At 37.5% G+C, this 14,369-nt stretch overlaps 1 protein-coding gene across 3 annotated transcripts in view; it reads left to right on the plus strand.

The window, feature by feature from the left end:
• The window catches only part of SIPA1L1 (signal induced proliferation associated 1 like 1), a 223,505-nt gene that overhangs the window by 143,506 nt on the left and 65,630 nt on the right, over positions 1 to 14,369 (plus strand). For all 3 annotated transcript variants that reach the window (XM_061462655.1, XM_061462657.1, XM_061462656.1), the window contains 3 exons: positions 5,731 to 5,861; positions 6,490 to 6,678; positions 13,984 to 14,158. In XM_061462655.1, coding sequence (XP_061318639.1) covers positions 5,731 to 5,861; positions 6,490 to 6,678; positions 13,984 to 14,158 — 495 coding nt within the window. The remainder of the gene's footprint in view (positions 1 to 5,730; positions 5,862 to 6,489; positions 6,679 to 13,983; positions 14,159 to 14,369) is intronic.

A 14,369-nucleotide genomic window follows, 5' to 3' on the forward strand; every position in this document is an offset into this window, starting at 1 on the left:
ACAGATGAATACTACTTTTATATTGCAAAAGGTATATTTGCAAGGTGACTATTTAAAGGTGTATTTTGAAAGGTGTATTTCATAGGGGGACTTGAAATTGGAATGTTTAAGACTTTTATAAGCACATAAACTTATGATATGTGGTAATACTAGTGCTAAAAAAAATCCCACCCCAAAATGGGGAAGCCAGCACAAGAGCAAATCTGTGAAAGCTGCAGAAATTTGACCTTGAAATAAGATTAAGTTTTGACCAAGAAGGACAACTAGGCATGGGAGGAACTTGCTGAAGGAAGACATTTGTTGTTTTTGTTTTACATGACAGTAAAGGGAGGGAACAAAAGATTTCAAGAAGCTACCTGTCAGTTGTTTTGGGCCTTTCTGGACTATTTTACCTTTTAGAACATTCTGATTTTTTTTTTTTTTTTTTGTCCTATGCCTAATGTGAGTATAAAACCTTACAACTAGCCTTCTAAGAAAATGCACCTTAAGAGAGCTCATGAACTGCAGTTTGAGACAACACATTTTTTGATAGGAGGAAATCTTTCATACCTTCTTATGGAAATATAAAAAAAAGAAGTACCTTTTTGTGTGAGAAAGTGAGATTCTTACTTAAATACATAACTTTCTACACCTCACAGTTCATTTCATACTATTGACTGCAATGCTTCAGTTTATTTAAAACAAAAAAGAGAAAGAGAAGCAAAATCCTTGAACTTGCTATTTCTGAGCATAAAATCATGGTTCCCAGAGAAGAAAAGAGTTGTCTTGGGTCAACCCAAAACTTTTAGTCGTATCTTCTGGCAAAGTCCAACAGCAGATACTGGAGGAAGGAGTAGGAATAGATAAAGGCATAGCAATATTTTCCAGGCAAACTTAACCAGCCATCTGGAGATGTGTAGATAATGGACTACTTAACCTGGTGATAGTGTAATTCGTATTTAGTAGTCTTTGGACTTTTCCTATGGGCATTTATCCAGTCATCTGTTATCCCGAATAAACTTTCAGCATTCAGAGTACTCCTGCAGCAGCAAGGAGTTCTGCAGCTTGACTACACAAAGAGCCAATTTTTGCTGTCTTTGTCTCCTGGCTTCCAGAATGAAAACTAGGGTCATCAGATCAATCGTCTCACTGCTAGGCGTGAAAGTTTGGTTTTCTCCCCTTTCCTTGCTGTGTGTTATTTTTAAAGTCTCAACCATATTATTCCCCTCAATTATGTTTTGTTGCCCTTCTCTGAACCTTTTCCAGTTGCGAACAGGGCATAGTATTCAAGACACAAGCAACCCGCAGACTTACATAGCACTCTAATGTTTTGTTTTCTATTTAAAAATTCTGAATGTCTGGCCATAACTTATAACCAAGATTTCAGTTCTTTTCCCATACATGGGTAAAAGATTTGTGTGTGTATTCTGGATGAAGCTGTCTAAATGTACATTTAGGTAACAGGTTAATCATTAGCAATAACTATTCTATGATTCTATAATAAAGTATTTTTCAAGGAGAGCCATGCTTATTAGCCTGTCTATAGCTTGATCGTAGAATCATAGAATAATTAGGGTTGGTAAAGGACCTAAAGATCATCTAGTTCCAATCCCCCTGCCATGGGCAGGGACACCTCACACTAGGCTGTGCCACCCAAGGCTCTGCCCAGTGTGGCGTTGAATATTGCCAGAGGTGCAGCATTTACCACTTCTTTGAGCAGCCTGTGCCAGTGCCTCATCACCCTCATAGTAAAGAGCTTATTCCTTGTATCATCCTTATATCAGCTTAAGTGCTGCTCAGAAGGGAGAGCACATCACTCCAAAGGAGCTGTCTGTTCTCTCTGTCCCCCCACTAGTGTCTGGGAATTACGATGTCATGGGAAGAACCAAGAGCATCCATTTAGCTGCAGTAATCATCAGGCAGTAGTCGCTGACATTGTTACTGTTTAGGATAAGTTTGAGTTACTGGCTTAGAATGAAAGACTTGACTGAGAAGTAAATGATTTCCTGAAGTGGTTTTAGAACGAATGAGCTCTTGGTCAGCTTTCCTTTAACTGCTGGCAGCCAGTTAAAATCCCCCTTCGCTCTAATGGTTTAAATTGCTGCATATTCTATCCCCAAATCTGTAGCTTTCAGGTGTGTGACTAGACTTGCAGAAATTTACAGTTAACAGTCTGGCCATGAGCAACAGTCTGAAGACATTGTAGGACTGATGTCTAATAATGCTGCCCTCTTGTTTCCAGAGGACAGCTGGGAAGAATTTCCCAGTACTGTAAATGCTGTGGTAGGGTAAGAGGAAAACGATTGATGCTAAGTTTCATTCTGAAGCAGAACGATTCAAACTTTCACTTCCAGTCTTATTACACAAAATACATCAATTGAGCATGATATCCAAAGGTAAATATGATAAAAGCACAGAAGCAGCTTCTCACTCAAAATCAAGTGCTTTTATTTGGATTCCCTTTTCAAAGGAAACTTGTAAGTATCTGCCAGGAAAATGAGTATTTACACTTACATTTTCCACTGCAAGTGCCTTTTGCATTTTATGATAATATTTAACTATTTTGTAAAATATGTATAGTCTCTTATAATGACCAGGTATAAGCAATTAATTATTTCTTTTTGGCATGGATTTCTACTTTAATTTATGGCTGTTGCTAGTTGTCTCCTGAATGTCTTTTAATTAAATAATTTTCAACGGTGTTTTATATATTAAATAATGTAAAGCTTGAGAAGGGTTGATTTCAATGAAGTTCTGTGTAGGGTGGAAGAAAAAGCTGTCTTCTACGCTATTCATGTTTGGCATAAAATTCTAGAAGTATAGTTGTGCAGTAGCCCTGGCTTTTACAATGAAACTCCTAATTAACTACCTTTGGATTGAATAGTAAGCTTTGTGCCCTTAAATTCTGCTACTGCTTTTTCTGCTACAGGAAAGAGAAAAATGTTTGGATGCAAGGAAATCCAGGGTGTAGTGGTAAAAAAGGTGGAGCTAGAAGAACTTACATACCTCAGGGAAATGTAGTCAGGCATGGGGCAATATGCACTGTAGCCTGAATACTGAGGTGGGATAGATGAGGACAAAGAGAATACAGATGGAGCTAAAGAATGAAAGTGTAAGTAGTAAATATGAATAGAGGAGAGGGCAATGTGGATAGAAGACTGGGGGGGGGGGGGGGGGCGGGGAGGGTTGGTGTGTAAGAGAGCAAGGACAAATGCCTGGTATGGAAAGAAAGTTGATAAAAGACTTTTCTGATTACCAGAGAAGTGTCAAATTCCACACCTGTTTATGCATTTTTCCAAATGAATAGGAGCTTGACAAAAAGCTTATTCAAAAGGGAGAGAAGTGTGTATTTTCATGCAGCTTCAAATGTTCCTCTTACCAGCCTTCCTAAATGTGTTTTCAAGATGTAGAATAATTTCTCCTGAGAAACTCTGAATTTCAGGCTACATTGGTTACAAGATATACAAATTTTATCATCTGTGCAGCTGTCAGTACAGAAAACTACTGTGATTTTAGGACATTTCCAGTATGTATTGCCAACATACCTTTTTTTCCTTAAAATTTTCTATTGTATAAGCAAAGGTATGAATGTTTTTAAGTCACTTGGCTGTTTAGTGTGGGGATGGCCAAGCTATCTCAGGTTTTGGAAGCTGCAACATGCTGATAGAAAACTGATGTCACATTCTCAATGACTGTGCTTTTGCACTGACCATAAATTGCCATAAATGAACCTGTTACTCAATAGAGGCAGAATTAAAACTAGGCTGCTAATAAGGTGGTTTGGGATTTTAACAGAAGATCTCTGTGACATTTACAGGGCTCGTATCAGTGGAGTAGTATGAAGATTTAATTAGGCTTATATGGATGGTCTAATTTATTCATAATTTCCCCACTCATGACTAATTCAGTCACCCAAAACTTATGCCAATATTTACAGAATAATTCCACAAGATATTAAAAGAATTTTGAATCTTAATTACCTCTGCACAGAGTCTTGGCTTTTGATGACTTGCAGCGGAATTTGATAGAAAGCAAGATTCATAATGCTGTGAGCATGTTTCTTTTATGCCTTGCGTGCTCTGAAATCTTAAATTGAAAACATTGAGGAAAGGGTAATGAAATACCAGATACTGGGGAATAGAATAGGGCCTCCAAGTGCTTAAAAGGGTTGGACAGCTATGTTAAGAGATGTAATTTTGGGGCACAAGTAAGTTCATAAGGAGAGGGCATCTACTTGAAAGGCATTTAACCTGTTGGAGGAAAGTATAGTAAGAACTATAGTGGTAAGTATAACTTTAAAAAGATAAATAGAGGCACTCAAATGTTTACCACCACAAGTGATTCATTCATTGGAGAAGTGACTGCCTTTCACTTTGGATAGAGTGTATTTCAAGATCTGGTTTTGTTATCTTTAAAGATTCATTTCCTATTGGTGATACCAAAATATTTTGCGTTTTATCTCTGTAGTACAGTAGTTCATATTAGACTGCTCTTAATGCTGTTGGTGTTAAGAATAACAAGTAATCTGATATAGTAGTTCAGGAAGGATGGATACGTTTCCTTTCAGGACAGTGTTGTGTTTTTTTTCACTGAATTTCACATTTCTTTGAATTGTTGAATTTTCAGATAGCTCTAACTTTTATTTTTGTGCATGACTAAATTCATTCATACATGCAGATATGCAGCATATGGGATGTGGTGACCTAGGACTTGTTTTTCTTGTACAATGCTTGACTTCTATTTTTTTGTCAGTTTCTCTTATATTTTCTGTTCAGGCATTGTATGTTAAATTCAGTTGTCATTTGAGATATGAACAGCTTTATATATTGATGCCTTCATGGTGATGTACCTCTGTAATGAGTCAAGATAACTCATTATGCTCAGCAGGCTCAATAGAAGAGCCTTCAACACCAATTTCTTAAAGTCTTGAGCTTTAATTTTTGTAAATGCATTTTTCTAAATATTTTTAATGCAAAGCTGAGCTTTAACATGTATCTCTGTGTATCTCACATAATCTGCTGTTCAGCTACTGAACAATTTCTCCGGCTCTATATTCTCTCTGCTACCATCCCAACTAGGCTACTGTTAGACTCTACTCTTAATACTTTAACACTTGGAGTTCTTCAGCATTTCACTTTTAAATATTTCTGTGAGTCACTTTGTTTCTCACACTTCATTCTAATGTCCTGTGGTACTGTGCTTTGATTGATTGATTTATTTATTTTTACTATAAACAAGTCTTTAACTTCTTTTTCAGCTTCATCACTTTTCCCCCTTTTATAATTAACTTGTTTGGCTGGTTTTTGCTTTTTCCGTACAAAAATAAGTAAGTTGCATCCTTTGCAAGTACAATTGTTTGCTGCTCCTATTTTAACATAAAGTGGTGAGCTTCCCACTTGATGCATTTGGCTGCCTTTTTTTCTGTTTTTAAGGGGGTGTGGGATTGTTTGCCCTTTAGTTCAATGTGAATGAAACTGTTTTCCATATAGGAGCCAATGTAAGAGGCGTGTCCTGGTTTAGGTCTGTTTAAGCAGAGATGCAATGTTGAATTTCAGCTTTTTTGGTATGAGTAGAGTTTATTAGAGGAGTGAAGCATGAGAATAAAGTCCTTGTACCACTGAAAACATACTCTTATTGACTATTAGAGCTGGCAATTTATTTGCAATGTAACAACTAAGCATGAAAATGTAGTTGAAATGTAAGAGAAAACATGGAGTTTTATTTTTTTTTTTCCTTTTTTCTTAATGCAAGAACACTGGAACTATTTTGGGGCAGATGAGAACCTGGGTCCAGTAGCTGTGAGTATAAGAAGAGAGAAGCCAGATGAAATCAAAGAAAATGGACCTCAGTACAATTACCGGATCATATTCAGAACCAGTGAGGTAAGTAGTTCAGGAATGATAAGAACCTAGAAGTGAGTAGTCAAAACTAGGGGGTATGAGGGGGGCTTGTGTGCTTTTGAGCACTAATAACAGAATTTTCTCCTCTACATACATGTAATCCAAAAATCTGACAAATTGTGCCATGTGTTTATGTTACACAGACTACAAGTCAGTGTATCAGTGAGTGAGTTACTCTGTAACATCCGGTACAGAGGTGACGATGAAAGTTGGTTTGGGTAAAGCTTCAGAAATTTACAGGAGCTGTATTAGCTAGAAGCAAGCAAAGATGAGGGAAATTACTTCCTCCACTTTTATAGGGTAGACCTGAGAAGTATACTTTTATGCTTTGAATTGCTATGCTAGGAATGCTATTAATAATCTTTTCCAAGCATTAGTTTCTTGTAAAACTTCAAACTGTCGAATCATTTGATATACCCTGACTAATGTTAGCTATCAGAGTTGGTGACATTTTGTGTGTCAGTGTCTGTTTCATGCAACATAAGTTACTTAATGTCCTCAGTCTGCAGAGAATTGGAGAAAGGGTGTGTTTTGCTCCACTGCTGTTACTAATCAACCTTTTCTCAGTGCATAATTAAATATATAAGCTCTTTTTGGTTCATCTGTTTAGCTTATGACATTAAGAGGCTCTGTGCTGGAAGATGCTATCCCTTCAACTGCAAAGCATTGCACAGCCAGGGGACTTCCCCTAAAAGAAGTGCTGGAGTATGTGGTTCCTGAGCTGAATATCCATTGCCTAAGGTTGGCCTTCAACACTCCGAAAGTCACAGAACAGCTTATGAAGCTGGATGAACAAGGGGTAAGTGCAGAGTTATGGAATGAGACAAATTGTCTTCAATTGTCAGATTACAGCTATGAACTGCAGAATTACCTTTTAGCTTTAAGTGATTAGAGTCAGCCTATTAAAATGCCTCATTTAATTCTCCCTAGAGATGACAGGCTTTAGTTTATGTTGCATGTCTTCCCCCAAGTTTAGCAGACTATTTGGTATGTATGAAACCAAGCTCATTGCTCTAAGTAGTCTGAAGTTTTAGGTTAATGTTATGTCAATTGTCCATTTTTATTTACTTTAGAAGAGACTGATTGATTAGTTTTCAAAGACTGGGGAGGGGGAAATTTTGTTCTGGCTTTCTTATAGCTACTATCATGAGAATCAGTTTCCCATGTTACTAAATGACTTGCACTGTTGTATTGGCATAGCCATTACCAGGATGCTGCCTGTCTCCTTTTCACTTTTTTTTGGCTCTCCCTTTTTTTTTTTTTTTTTTTTTTGATTTGGTTGGTTGGGGTTTTTATTCCCTTCCCATGAAACAAACTACATGGCAAAATTTTCTAAGCCCCTTTTTCATACAAGTGGTTTTTGATTAGGGTATAGTCCTCTGGTCTCTTGAAGATGGAACCAAGGCTCATTAACTGTATAGCTTAGACTTAGCAAAATGAAACTCCATGAATAAAGTGAATTTTATTATTAAAAACTTTGACAGTGGCATTTAACAGCTCTGAGTACGAAGACTATCTTTTTCCTTGTCCTTTTTGCTTCTCATGATTAGCTTGCTCTGCACAAAATTACCATCTGTGTTATTTCTTCTTGCTGTCAGTCTAACACTGCCATCAGAAGTTTGAAAAATGTCTAAAATTATATGCCCCACAAGGGAGAGAATACAGCTATTCTAAACAGGTTTATAAGTGACTATCATGAGGACTTTGATAGCCTCCTTGTGGATTGCTTATCAATATGGACAAGATAAAGAATCCCCAGATAGATACCTACCTGAAGCAAAACTTGGGCAAAACGCTTTCTCCTCTAGTTAATTTCAGAACCTCATTTATTTCACCAAGATCATGATGCAAGAGGATGAAGAAATGAGTAGCTGTGGTTTACTGCAGGATATCCAGACTAACAACAGGATTGGTTGTATGTGGTCAGCCTATGGTAGGTGCAGCCCAGTGTTGTGACTGACTGTGACCAACTGTGGGTCCCTGGGTAAGGAAACAAGAACAGGACGAGCATGAGTGATACTTTCCTAGCTCCTGATATAGCTTGTAGGCTTTTATAGGGCTCTACACCTCTGCTTTACCAGTTTGATGGCTCCTAGTTTTGTTAGTCATTCTCACATAGAAGTTGTTCTGTACTTCTGATCATGTTTTTGCCTCTCTGGAATTCTTCCAGTTTTCCTCCTCCTCCTCTCCCACAGCTGTTTCAAAACAGTAGTTTTGAAAATGGGGAAAATTTTGGTTTAGTATGCTTTATCTCCTCCTTCTCTAATAATCACTGATATTTTATTTGCTTTATGGCTACTACTGAACATGGAAAGCATGTATCATGAACACCTACGGTCCTGTTCCTTAGGGGTGCAAGTCAGAGCTCATTGCTGCAAATACAAATTTGAGTATCTTTGTACCGCATGAGTCACTCGAAGCTTTACTTGCACCGAAGCTCATCTGCTGTTCTTTTGCCCAGTTATGGACTGTCATCCGTAAGTTCCTTTGGTATTTCTCATAGGCAGACTTCAACTCCGATAATGTAGAGGAATACCAACTCAGAAATGTTAGCAAACTTAATTCCCTTATTATTCATCACATCTATTATATTGCTGAAGTGTGTGTTGAATGCTGTATGTCCAAGTTCAGATCCCTGCCTTACTGAACTGAATGTTTTCTTCAGCTCCTTTTTGTCTTTTAGCCAGTTACATACTAGGGGAGTTCTTTTTTCTGTACCCTAGCTATTTAGGGTTTTTAAGACTTTATAAAGCTTTGTTAGATGTGTCTTAAAAATTCAAGTACACTCTGTATAAGCTGTATCTTCTGCATGTGTTTATCAGCTCCTACAGGGAACAGCACTGCAGTAAGCCAGTGAATAAGTAAGGTTGAGGGGAGATGGGTTTACCATGTAGCCTGCTAAAAGGACAACATCTTTACATGCTTATGCTGTTCAGTGTAACTGTTCTCATGGCCTTTTAAGGTCCTTTCCAATCCAAGCTATTCTATGATGCTTATAAGTTGGAGGCCTGTATGTTTTCCTTGGATGATTTCAGCAGCGGTTCCAAATATGTACATACTTAGTTCAATGATTTGTTACCTAAACCTAATCTGCCCTTCATCCAGAATCAAGTTTGTCAGGCAGTTGAATACTCAAGGATATCTTTTTCAGTCTTTTTCCAAAGTTTTCTGTTTCAGCAAGGAAGAAAATGGCATTTAATTCAACATGGTTCCATAAGTGAGCATTTGGTTTTGAAGATCAGTACCTTCCAGATATGGCCTTCAAGAACCTGCAGTCTCAGTAGTATTGATGGGAAAATTTTCACAAAGAAAAAAAAAAACCTTAGCAGAAAGTTTTTTAAAAGAATTGCAAATTATTTCTAATAAACACCTAATTTGAAAAGTAATTTAGCAAGTGGGTTATTTCTGTAAAAGTGTGAGCTTAAATTATCCTTGTTTCATATATCCTATATGTCACTACTCTTCCACAATATGGTTTGAGGTATGGTTTTCTGTTGCTACTCAAACTTTTGAAAATCATTAAGGACAAGTGATAGTTAAAACTGTAGTATCTACATCAAAGTATTGTGGTAACGAAACTGTTTGACACTTCTAACAGAAGAAGATAAGCACACTGTACTAATTAGAAGCTGCATTTTTTATCAATTCCACGCTAACAGAGAAATGTGCGTAACAGCTGCTCTACTAATTAGGTACACAATGTTTATCACTTCTTGCTGAGTGTCTCACTGTTTCATTACAGCATAAACAGGTGACTGTTTGATATAGCAAATAAGATGTTTTGGAAATTTAAGAGTTAAGCATATATAGTGATATTAGCCAACTTGGCCATTTAATTTCACCCAGTAACCCCTTCATTAAGTCAAATTCACATACACCAATTATGATTAAGGTAGGCTATCTTTATTTTATATTTGAGACACGTTTTGAAGCAGTTGGTTGTTTTCATACTTAAGAATTTGCATTTCTTTATTTGAATTTGTCTGCTTTCAGATTCCAGACTTCTGATATCTTTCTCTGCTACATCTTAAAAGTCATTTTGGTGTTACTTTTTTTTTCCAGAAGAGGTTTTTGTACACAGTGATTAAATCATCTGTTGGTCTTGTTGCGGTAAACTAAACAGATTGCACTTTTCAAGTCTCACTGTAATGTATTTTCTCTGAATTTCATATCACTTTTATGGCTGAGCTCTGTCTCTTCTACTCTTTCATTATCTGCATATGGCATCCAGTGTCAGAATGGGAATATTTTTCTTGTCCCAATTTTGCACTGGTGATGTACATAAATTACATGCTCCTTACTTCCCCTTAGATTGCTGGAGTAATGGTAACATCTGCTGTTCTGTGCGTGTGGCCCACATTGCTTGTCACCTAGCTGTTCTTTTATTTGCTGTATTAAAATGCAGTCATTTAAATGGTTCTGTTAAAATGCAATCCGATCATTCCATAGGGCTGTGCTAGCTTCCTGGCTAATTGCCATCTACTAATCTTTGCATTGAATGCAGAGTTCATGGTAACTTTAGGTTTGCTTCCAAATATGATTTAAAAATTTTAATATCACAGCAATTACTGTTTTATACCAGTAGAAGTTTATCCTTATTGCAGTTCCTCATTCACAAAAATACTATGAGATGTCACTTGGCTTTTAATATAAATCCTCATTTATAATAGAAACTTGCTGACTGGTTAAATCCAAGATGAGCTTTCCGCTGTCTTTCTCTGGGTGCCTGACAAATACTTGAAGTGCACTTTTCCCACATAAATATGTAAATACCTTTTAGATTATTAAAATGAAGCTGCTACTTTAGGAGTTCTACCACAGCACATTTTGTCCTTCAGCTCCTTTTTTAGCTTTTCCTTGGAGTTAATGTACTTCTGAGGATCCTAGATTTATCAGAAGAAGGTGTAGTACTGGGGACTGCATGCCTTTCTTTCCCTGGATCTGCTTTTCTTGATTCAGTAAATGAGCATGTGTTGTCCTTATGAAAATCCTTTTTTCCTATAGTTCAGGAAATAAAACACAGCATATCCTGTTCCTTACATAGTCCTTATTTAGTTTCTTAGGCTGTGACGTTTTCAAACCAATAAAGGACAGTTGTTTGGTTGCTCTTAGATGCTATGGATCACATTGATGTTTATGCTCTTAAAGCAACTCCTTGACCTGAAATTGAAGTGTAAATAGTATACGTGTGCTTGGTAAGAATAGTTGTATTGGCCCTAACTTGTTTAAATAAAATTAGCAGTGCAGCTAAGGCATTGTGGTTCCATGAAACACTTCCATCCATTGTATTTCCATGGGAGTGGACAAGGAGCATATCTGAGCAACAAACATTTCCAGAATGGTCCAGGACAGGACCTGCTACTGCTGATACGAAACTGATGACGGCTGTTCTGACAGAAGCAGCAGCAGGGCCACCTCTCATCACCTTTCCTCTCTCTTCCCTGTGTGTCAGCAGTAGCTGGTCCAGGCTCTGTGAGTACATAGCTCTGTCAGCAAAGGCACTAAGTTTGGCTGCTGTGAGGCAATAAGCTCTCAATGAGTGGGATAGTGTTGTTTGCTAGCTAAACAGAGATGATAGATGTGCCTGCAAACCTCATCTAGCTTCTGTGATTCCTGAGAAAACAGTCATCATGCAGAATGTTTCACTAAAAAACCCCGCATTCATTTATATCTGGATTTAGCATTGTGCACGCTGATGGTTGTTTTGAATTTTTTTTTTTTTTAGTGACTGGAGAGTTGAAGTAAATAATCATAATAATAAATTGTAGCATTAATTTGCATGTGCTCAGTACTTGTTTTTGTAATAAATATTTTTGGTTCAAGCCCTAATACTTCAGTGTCCAAAATACATAGTTTCATTCTTAAAGGTCAATGTTTTTGGTGATGAATGCTGAAAAGAGCATTTTTCCTTTATATTTACACAGAAAGCATTTCAAAGAATTAACAATGGGAGAAAAGGAAATAGAAACATTACTTCAAGGCACAAAATTGATTCCTTCCACCCTCTTTCCCCTTCTAGTTGTGATTCTGCAAGTTGGCCTATGAATGTTTCCTTCGTAAGAAATAGATTGATTTAAGCATGTGCTAGGAATTGGGGTGGTTCAGCCTGGAGAAGAGAAGCTCCAGGGAGACCTTGGAGCATCTTCCAGAACCTAAAAGGGGCCTACAGGAAAGATACAGAAGGATTCTTTATCAGGAGTATAGTTATAGAATGAAGGGCAATGGCATTAAAGTGAAAGAGGGTAGATTTATGTTAGGTATTAGGAAGCAGCTCTTCCCTGTGAGGGTGCTGAGGCCCTGGCACAGGGTACCCAGAGAAGTTGTGGCTGCCCTGTCCCTGGCAGTGTTCAAGGCCAGGTTGGACAGGGCTTGGAGCAACCTGGTCTAGTGGAAGGTGTCCCTGCCATGGCAGGGGGTGGAGCTAGATGAGTTTTCAGGTCATTTCCAAACTAAACCATTCTGAAATTCTATGCTGTACTCACATTTTATTGTGAGATGTTTGGACATATTTAGAAGGTGTAAGTCAGGTAATCATTGTGTCAAATGATAAAATAAGGGAACATTCTGAAGGTGGGGGTAGGGGGGAGAGAAACAGCCTAGAACTGTGACTCATTACATGTGCTTGGCTTTAACAGGAGTAATCATGCCAAGCTGATATTTACCCTTCTTTTTTCCCCTCCTTGTTTTCCTGCTAATACTTTACCCCGTCATCATTCATCCTTTGTAGTAAAAGAAGAATGCAGTTAAGTTGCAATCTTGAGTCTAATTTTAAAATTAACTTTAATTAGAGGCAGGGTAGGACCACTTCTGATGGCTTTGAAATTATGGCACTGTAAATATGTTAAAAGTAATGAATTCCAGTCTGTGTCCACATCTTCCTGCAAGTTTCAGAATCTTCTGTCTCATGACCTGTGACAAAAGCTTTGAGAGCAAATCACAGTGTATTCATATGACTTTGCTTCCAGTGCCCTTGCAAATCACTGTTTTCAGTTCCTACTAACCTGTAGCGCAGACTTGTAAATTCCATGCAAGTTTTCATAGTCTTTCTTGTGATTTTGCTCTGGCAGATATGCTTGGTATTTATTTAAAATGGAGCGTCTGCAGAAATTCCTGTGTGGGAGGAAAGATTATTTACCTTGCAATAAGTATGCATTTTTACTTGATGAATTACTCCATGGCTCTCCTTTGTGATCTCCTAGTCAGAGTTCCTGCCTGTGACATTGGTTTTGGAGATGGCAGTAAGTGGCTATGGGTGCTGCTTGCTTCTATTCTGTAACTTCTGTTTATGTAGTCCACACATAAAAGGCACAGATGTGGTGGTTCTTATGTGTGCATCAATTTGGAATGGGTGGGAACAGTTTGCTTTGAAGGATCACAGTTATGGTTGGGTGAAAAATTGCTTTATTCAGATCCTCAGTTTCTGCTGTATTAGGAACATCAGGCACCAAATTAGAGGGAAAATAGACATAAAAAGCACAAATATGTTTGTCTATGCCAGTAAATAGTATCTTTAAAGAATTAGCAGCGTTTCTCAATATAGCTATTTTTTATTACTGAATTTAAGTCAGAGAAGGCCAACTGAATGCCATGGATTTGTTCAAAATTCCTAATAGGTGAATGCACTAATATGAGAAAAATATTTATCTTCTCCTTGAAGTGAGGAAATGTTCATTTTGTCACTCATTATCGAAATGAGCACATGCTGTGCCGTACCCTTCTGCGTGGAAGGATTAGCATGGGATAGTAACCATGGTACCAGCCTGAGAGTTAAGTTCCTGGCATTTCTCAGCCAACACTTTCCATGTGACTCAATGTAAGACATTCACCATTTGCAAGCTGCAGTGTTTTTCTCCTGAATAAAAGAAATGTTAATGTTTATTTTGCTTGAGAAAGCATTTTGACATCTTCAGATGAAATATGCCATCATCAAGGCAATTATAGTGGAAAACAGTGAGGAGCTAGACTAACATTTGAAATTAGACTGATAATAAGGTATTTTTCTTTGTGTATTATGGGTTTATTAAAACATGTTAAGTGAGTTCAGTAGTAAGTTGCTGCATCACTTGGTATACATGTAAGATTTTAATCTTTTTTCCCATTGCAGTTAAGTTACCAACTTAAAGTGGGTATCATGTACTGCAAAGCTGGGCAGAGCACTGAAGAGGAAATGTATAATAATGAATCAGCAGGTCCAGCCTTTGAAGAGTTTCTTCAGCTTTTGGGAGAACGAGTTCGACTCAAGGGATTTGAAAAGTATCGTGCTCAGCTGGATACAAAGAGTAAGGCTTTTTCATTTATTTTTTTTCACCCTTAAGTGAACAAAATACATCATATGATCACAAAGTGATGTTTAATAGAGTTCTTAAGGATAACCTCTTTGCCAAAAGAAGGTAGTTGCTCAATATTAGAAGTGAAAGCGGAGCAAGTATGTAATTTTATCCATACCCATACAGTCTTTCAACTCCGATCATTATTGGATTTTTGTGCTAA

This window comes from Pezoporus flaviventris, unplaced genomic scaffold (assembly GCF_033815535.1).
Source record: "Pezoporus flaviventris isolate CSIRO_AGI_PZ_B2104156 unplaced genomic scaffold, CSIRO_AGI_Pfla_v1 ptg000035l, whole genome shotgun sequence".
Classification (NCBI taxonomy): Eukaryota; Metazoa; Chordata; class Aves; order Psittaciformes; family Psittacidae; genus Pezoporus; species Pezoporus flaviventris.